The sequence below is a fragment of the Penaeus chinensis genome, chromosome 10 (assembly GCF_019202785.1).
Source record: "Penaeus chinensis breed Huanghai No. 1 chromosome 10, ASM1920278v2, whole genome shotgun sequence".
NCBI lineage: Eukaryota > Metazoa > Arthropoda > Malacostraca > Decapoda > Penaeidae > Penaeus > Penaeus chinensis.
In genome coordinates this window covers 10,122,721-10,130,220 of record NC_061828.1, presented here as the reverse complement: position 1 = coordinate 10,130,220, position 7,500 = coordinate 10,122,721, and the positions used below count along the sequence as shown (strand labels likewise).

General features: G+C 42.6%; 1 protein-coding gene across 5 annotated transcripts in view; it reads left to right on the top strand.

Moving 5' to 3' along the window:
• LOC125029628 (solute carrier family 41 member 1-like) overlaps positions 1–7,500 on the top strand; it is a 45,051-nt gene that overhangs the window by 36,834 nt on the left and 717 nt on the right. For 3 of the 5 annotated variants that reach the window (XM_047619611.1, XM_047619612.1, XM_047619614.1), the window contains 8 exons: positions 712–918; positions 1,101–1,280; positions 2,231–2,375; positions 4,327–4,473; positions 4,620–4,767; positions 5,211–5,419; positions 5,554–5,702; positions 6,729–7,500. The exon at positions 6,729–7,500 is cut by the window's right edge and continues 717 nt beyond it. In XM_047619611.1, the coding sequence (XP_047475567.1) occupies positions 712–918; positions 1,101–1,280; positions 2,231–2,375; positions 4,327–4,473; positions 4,620–4,767; positions 5,211–5,419; positions 5,554–5,702; positions 6,729–6,914 (1,371 nt within the window). In that variant the 3' untranslated portion in view covers positions 6,915–7,500. The remainder of the gene's footprint in view (positions 1–711; positions 919–1,100; positions 1,281–2,230; positions 2,376–4,326; positions 4,474–4,619; positions 4,768–5,210; positions 5,420–5,553; positions 5,703–6,728) is intronic. The other 2 variants (XM_047619613.1, XM_047619615.1) reach the window with 1 other exon arrangement.

Genomic DNA, 7,500 nt, shown 5'->3' with positions numbered 1-7,500 from the left:
TTATCATGAGGGGAGGCTTCTATTCCACTGATTAACTCAAGTTATTGGCCTATGAGTTAGTCTTGGCAGTGTGGGATTTGGAATGGTAATGCATACATACTCTCAACTTTTTTTTTTTTAATTATTATTGATGAATTAATAAAGTTGTTAGTTCATTTGATAGAGCATACTTAATTTGAATGCAAGTATGAGACATTTTAAAGTACCATTTGATTATTTTATTTTTTGTAAAGCTGATTTATTATTAATATTGTTATTAATAATGTTATTATTATTATTATTATTATTATTATTATTATTATTATTATTGTTAATTTCTTAAAGGGGAGCCAGGGATATGGAATATAATGAGAATATAATGGGATGGAATAGAACATGATGGAATGGAATGGGATAGGAAACAGAAAATGCATGGGGTTTCAGTGCCTACATCTTGTGTCAGAGATGAAAGGTATCTTTTTCTGTTTTCCCAAATTACCTTATTGGAAACAAATGGATGAAAATGTGTAGAAGTATAACTGATATGTAGGTTACATTAAGTCACTACTTACTAAACCCGCTTGTTCCTCACTGCAGTCTCAAGCCCAGATAAGAGGAAGAAAAAAAAAAAGAAAAAAGAAAAGTAGCCTAAAATCTGATTTGATTTTCAAAGCTCCTCGAGGGGAACCCGAGGAAAGCCCTTTGCCATGCATTGATTTTCTAACGTTTCAGGGCGTCATCGAGGAGGGGGATGGGCTCTACGAGGAACGTTCTACATCCTCAGGATCCGATGATGACCAAGGTATATCACTGCTGCAGGGGGATGGAGAACCCGACCAAGGGGAGACAAGTCTCTCCATCCTCATGCAGGTTATGCTTCCATTCCTGGTTGCTGGTCTGGGTATGGTTGGAGCGGGGCTAGTGCTCGATCTGGTCCAGGTAAGGTTTTTTCTTTCTTTCTTTCTTTCTTTCTTTCTTTCTTTCTTTTTTTCTTTTCCTGCCCTACTGTTTCTACTGTTGACATTTAAAAATTGCATCATTACTATTAAACTTCATGTTACATCTCGCCACACATTACTGTGTCTTGACAGTGTTTTGACATGATCTCTTCCATCTTGCAGCACTGGGAGGTGTTCAAGGTGGTGAGCGAGCTATTTATCATGGTGCCAGCGCTACTGGGTCTGAAGGGAAATTTGGAGATGACTCTAGCATCTCGCCTTTCCACCCATGCCAACTTGGGTCACCTTGACAAACGGGAAGAGTGCATATCCATGATAATTGGCAACCTTGCACTTATTCAGGTAAGAGAGGATCTCTCTTCTTTTCTTTCTCATTCTGTTATTACTTTAAAGGGATGGTTCATGTAAGATTTGGATTTTAACCAAGTAATTGTGATATAGGCTATAGCATTTATGTAGTGTGGAACAACTGCAACATGTTCCATTTCTTTTGGAGATTTTAGAGTCATGTATCAGCTTTCCTGTACATATATTGCATTCGTGGGCATATTAGATGCACCCCATTTCAGCTGGGCAGCTTTTTAGCCATTTTTTAAACAGATGGGTCATATGCAGGACATTTTTTCTTAAAAAACAAAACATTTTTTAGAATTTTTCAAAACATAGCTGGTAAATTTGTACAAGAAGTAGGTTTCTCTGTCCTGAGGAAGAAAATAGATTTGAAGTTTGTTAAATGCATTGGGAAATACAAAATCTTTGTACATCAGTAAATTTTACATTATTCAGGTTTTGTTTTTTTTCTTCATTAACCCAGTCACCGTAGATGGTAAATGTACGTGCCAGGTCCACTTTAGTTCTAGTTTATTAATTGTCTTTACATTGAGATAGCTTCACAAGTGCTTATTCACCAAGGAGTCAGTTGTTAGTTCTACCTATCTCAAATGTTTACCATTTTTCTTGACTTGGAAAGATTTAAAGATATATATTTTTATTGTTATTAGTATTTTAATAACATTATGATGATCATATCAGTAAGAATTATAACAATATTTATATTAAAAGCATAAAAAAAACTTTCCCACAAGTTCAAGAAATAGGGAAATTGACTCCTTGGGGGCTGAGCCCTAGTGAAGCAATCTGAAGGAGAGAGAGAAAAAAGAGAAATAAGAGTCATTTGATTTATTTGCAAGAGACAAAAGATCAAGGAAAAAAAAAAAATGAAGAAAAAGATTTGTAACAAGTTATATCTGTGATCATTCTTCCTAACTCAACCTCCTTTCCTCCCATTACAGTGCCAAGCCATAGTGGTAGGGTTCTTGGCATCAGTCGCAGCAGTGGTAATGGGCTGGATCCCCGAGGGCCTCTTCGATATCATCCACGCACTGCTGCTTTGTGCCTCAGCGCTTGTCACCGCCTCCCTGGCTTCATTCATCTTAGGTGAGGAAACTAACAGGTGGGGAGGAATAGAAGGGTTAGTGGGTATGCGGGAGTGTTGTGGGTTGTTAGGATTTTGGCCTTGGGGTCAGTGGTATATGTTGGTGTTGGGGGAGGTCTCTTGTTCACTTTCTTCATATTTTGCTTTCTCTCTCTCTCTCTATTTTGTCTTTCTCTCATTATCTCTTGCTCTTCTTCCCTTCTCTCTTCCTTCCTTCCTTCTTGTCCTCCTCCTCCTCCTCCTCCTCTCCTCCTCCTCCTCCTCCTCCTCCTCTCCTCCTCCTCCTCCTCTCCTCCTCCTCCTCCTCTCCTCCTCCTCTCCTCCTCCTCCTCCTCCTCCTCTCCTCCTCCTCCTCCTCCTCCTCCTCCTCCTCTCCTCCTCCTCCTCCTCCTCTCCTCCTCCTCCTCCTCCTCCTCTCCTCCTCCTCCTCCTCCTCCTCCTCCTCCTCCTCCTCCTCCTCCTCCTCCTCCTCCTCCTCCTCCTCCTCCTCCTCCTCCTCCTCTCCTCCTCCTCCTCTCCTCCTCCTCCTCTCCTCCTCCTCCTCCTCTCCTCCTCCTCCTCCTCTCCTCCTCCTCCTCCTCTCCTCCTCCTCTCCTCCTCCTCCTCCTCTCCTCCTCCTCCTCCTCTCCTCCTCCTCCTCCTCTCCTCCTCCTCCTCCTCTCCTCCTCCTCCTCCTCTCCTCCTCCTCCTCCTCTCCTCCTCCTCCTCTCCTCCTCCTCCTCCTCTCCTCCTCCTCCTCCTCTCCTCCTCCTCCTCCTCCTCCTCCTCCTCTCCTCCTCCTCCTCCTCTCCTCCTCCTCCTCCTCTCCTCCTCCTCCTCCTCTCCTCCTCCTCCTCCTCTCCTCCTCCTCCTCCTCTCCTCAACCTCCTCCTCTCCTCCTCCTCCTCCTCTCCTCCTCCTCCTCCTCTCCTCCTCCTCCTCCTCTCCTCCTCCTCCTCCTCTCCTCCTCCTCCTCCTCTCCTCCTCCTCCTCCTCTCCTCCTCCTCCTCCTCCTCTCCTCCTCCTCCTCCTCTCCTCCTCCTCCTCCTCCTCCTCTCCTCCTCCTCCTCCTCTCCTCCTCCTCCTCCTCTCCTCCTCCTCCTCCTCTCCTCCTCCTCCTCCTCTCCTCCTCCTCCTCCTCTCCTCCTCCTCCTCCTCTCCTCCTCCTCCTCCTCTCCTCCTCCTCCTCCTCTCCTCCTCCTCCTCCTCTCCTCCTCCTCCTCCTCTCCTCCTCCTCCTCCTCTCCTCCTCCTCCTCCTCTCCTCCTCCTCCTCCTCTCCTCCTCCTCCTCCTCTCCTCCTCCTCCTCCTCTCCTCCTCCTCCTCCTCTCCTCCTCCTCCTCCTCTCCTCCTCCTCCTCCTCTCCTCCTCCTCCTCCTCTCCTCCTCCTCCTCCTCCTCTCCTCCTCCTCCTCCTCTCCTCCTCCTCCTCCTCCTCCTCCTCCTCCTCCTCCTCTCCTCCTCCTCCTCCTCCTCCTCCTCCTCCTCCTCCTCCTCCTCCTCCTCCTCCTCCTCCTCTCCTCCTCCTCTCTCTCCTCCTCCTCCTCCTCTCCTCCTCCTCCTCCTCCTCCTCCTCCTCTCCTCTCTCTCCTCTCTCTCTCTCTCTCTCTCTCTCTCTCTCTCTCTCCTCTCTCTCTCTCTCTCTCTCTCTCTCTCTCTCTCTCTCTCTCTCTCTCTCTCTCTTTCAACCCTTCTTCTCTTTTCCCTCCAGCGCTTCATCTTGCTCCTCTTCCATGTGTTTTTCCCTGTTTCTGTGCATCACTATCATTATCGTCATTATTATTATTATTATTATTGTTATTATTATTATTATTGTTGTTGTTGTTATTATTGTTATTATCATCATTATCACGATTATTATGTTTAGTATATATGTATTTTAATTATTTTGGTTGATCATGTTTCTGTATACATGTCTGAATATTAGTGTATAATGACTTAACCTGTACTCTAAAAAGAAATATCCTTGTTTTCAGGTGTCATCATGGTTGGCGTCATTCTGTTTTCACGTAAATGTAATATTAATCCCGACAATGTAGCCACTCCTATAGCTGCTTCACTAGGAGACTTGACTACACTTGGTCTCCTGGCTTGGATTGCATCTGTACTCTATGCTTCTAAAAGTAAGTGGATAATATTTGCACAATAGATCTCTATACAAATTGAACACTTTTGTTAGAACTAATAACTATGTACTATTTTTATCATGTTGTTGGACATTGAAGAGTAAGAAGTGATACTCATGTTTATCATTCTCTCTTTTTGTTAGACACAGACCAGTGGCTCAGTCCTGTCATAGTTGTTGGTTATATTCTCTCATTACCACTCTGGGTATGGTTGGCCTCACGTAACAAGCATACAAAAGAGGTCCTGTATTCTGGATGGACCCCTGTCATCTCTGCCATGATGATCTCCAGGTATGTATCTGATTTCCTGTGTATGGATTATTCTTTGGGAAAGATTCTTAGGGCATTATGATATAGAATGCTTTGTGGAATTACTTTCAGTCAGGCTATTTGTAACCATGGTATCAGGTGAATGCTGCACAAACTTTGGCAATTTTGACATTTTTGCCCAATAGAAAAGTGTTACTACTTTGATGCTGAGAGGAAATTCTGAAATCACCTAGACATGTCCAAAGGATGCCCAAAGTTTTAAAGATATAACTTTTAAATCAGGTTTTTCAGGAGCCCAGATTTCTAGCTGACACTTTAAAAATATTTCTAATGAAAGTGGACAATGAACAAGAATGCAGGTAGTCTGTCATGGAATATAGGAATACAAATAATTAATTAATTTTGTTTGCTTTTGGAATATTCCTCTTGTAAACAAATCTTCACACAGCCTACTTTCATTGCAGTCTTGGTGGGCTCATCTTAGACTACACTGTAAGTAGTTACAAAGGCATTGCAGTGTTCCAACCTGTCATCAATGGTGTTGGAGGTAACTTGGTGGCCGTGCAAGCATCACGCATCTCGACAGCTCTCCATGTAGCAGCTCCACTCGGGAAGATGCCAAAGTTTGTGACGAATCTATGCATCAACCCGATTTCAGCATTCTGCGCCAGGGGTGAGTTCATTGCTTGAGTGTTTGTAGCATTAATGTAATTATTGTATTGTACACATATCACTGCATCATTATGAACTTTGTGGTAATTTGAATCAGACAAGTTAACAAGCCATATTATCAATGCCAATCTACAGTGGGTCACCCAAGAACGGCTCGCGTGCTGCTGCTCTTGGTGGTTCCTGGGCATCTTGTCTTTATGTACACCATCTCCTACCTGAAGGCTGGCCACACGTCTCTCACACCCATCTTCGTGGTTACTTACTTGCTGGCTGCTTTCCTCCAGGTATGGTTCATTCTGTTTGGATTAGCTAACTACCTGTGTGAGACAACTTACAGCATTTAGTGTAAGGAGGCTGTCTGCCCTGAGAGTGAGAGAGAGACTAAGTGAGAGAGAGAGAGAGACTGAGAAAGAGAGAGAGAGAGAGACTGAGAAAGAGAGAGAGAGAGACTGAGAAAGAGAGAGAGAGAGAGACTGAGAAAGAGAGAGAGAGAGAGACTGAGAAAGAGAGAGAGAGAGAGACTGAGAAAGAGAGAGAGAGAGAGACTGAGAAAGAGAGAGAGAGAGAGACTGAGAAAGAGAGAGAGACTGAGAAAGAGAGAGAGACTGAGAAAGAGAGAGAAACTGAGAAAGAGAGAGAGACTGAGAAAGAGAGAGAGAGTGAGAAAGAGAGAGAGAGTGAGAAAGAGAGGGAGACTGAGAAAGAGAGAGAGACTGAGAAAGAGAGAGAGACTGAGAAAGAGAGAGAGACTGAGAAAGAGAGAGAGACTGAGAAAGAGAGAGAGACGGAGAAAGAGAGAGAGACTGAGAAAGAGAAAGAGAGAGAGAGTGAGTGAGTGAGTGAGTGAGTGAGTGAGTGAGTGAGTGATTGAGTGATTGAGTGATTGAGTGATTGAGTGATTGAGTGATTGAGTGATTGAGTGAGTGAGTGAGTGAGTGAGTGAGTGAGTGAGTGAGACATACACATACACACATATACATATGTATACATTTAACACACATAGACTTGGATTCCCTCTTCATATGAAATGAAGGAATGCTCATTAAAAGATACTACCAGAAAGTTCCATGGAAGGAATGTGGGCAAGTGGATATAAAGGTGTTGTTTTTCACACTAATTTGTGATGTATTTTTTTTTTTTTTCAAGATTGGAATGGATAGTTTTTGGATTAGCTAGAAAAAAAAATTAAGAATAGACCTCAAAGCCTTAAAAAAGAAATTTTACATATGTTAAAATGAGGAGCAGTTTCTATAAACAGATAGACATGTATGTTCCCTTTGTCTAATAGTCCTCTTTTGTTTTGACTTCAGGTGGCCATCCTGCTGTACGTGGCACACGTGATGGTCCACTACATGTGGAAAGCTTCCATCGACCCAGACAATTCTGCCATTCCTTACCTGACTGCCCTTGGAGACCTCCTGGGCACAGGGCTTCTTGCCATGGCTTTCCACTTCTTGTATGTTGTTGGTGACAGAGATGCTGATGTTGGAGACTAAGTCACAAAAGTCTTTATTTTTTATTTTATTTTATTTTGATTTGATTTTATTTTTTCTCTTTCTGGCTTCTTTTTTTTTTTAATTAAGTGACAAATGATCCTATATTATTGTTGTGATTAAGACAGGTAGATATTGGTGACAATTTTTTTTTCTTTTCTTTCTTTTTTTGTAGCATCATAAAATTAGGTGTAATAGGTGCTAGTCTCATTAATGCTGTGTCTCGTTATGCTGCATGTTGTTAATGTGTGTGTATGAGTTGTGTTTTTGGGTTGTGATTTCACCAGATGAAATATTTGATCTTTTTATTTTATTTTTTTTTAGATTTATTTATTTCTTGTATTTTTTTAGTACTTTTTCATGCAGTAAAATTTGCCAAAAAACAAGAACAAAAAAATGTAGAGTTCATATTAGACGGTTTGCACAGGATTTAGTGATACATCTTCCTTTGCTGATGAAAGTCACGTGTTTGTAGAGGATATGTTCATGGTTTGCAAGTAATTGGTACAAATTTGGTTCAGTGATGTCATATTATTCAACTTATTTACTGTTAACTCTATGTGTACTTCAGGAGAACAGGATCGCTGTG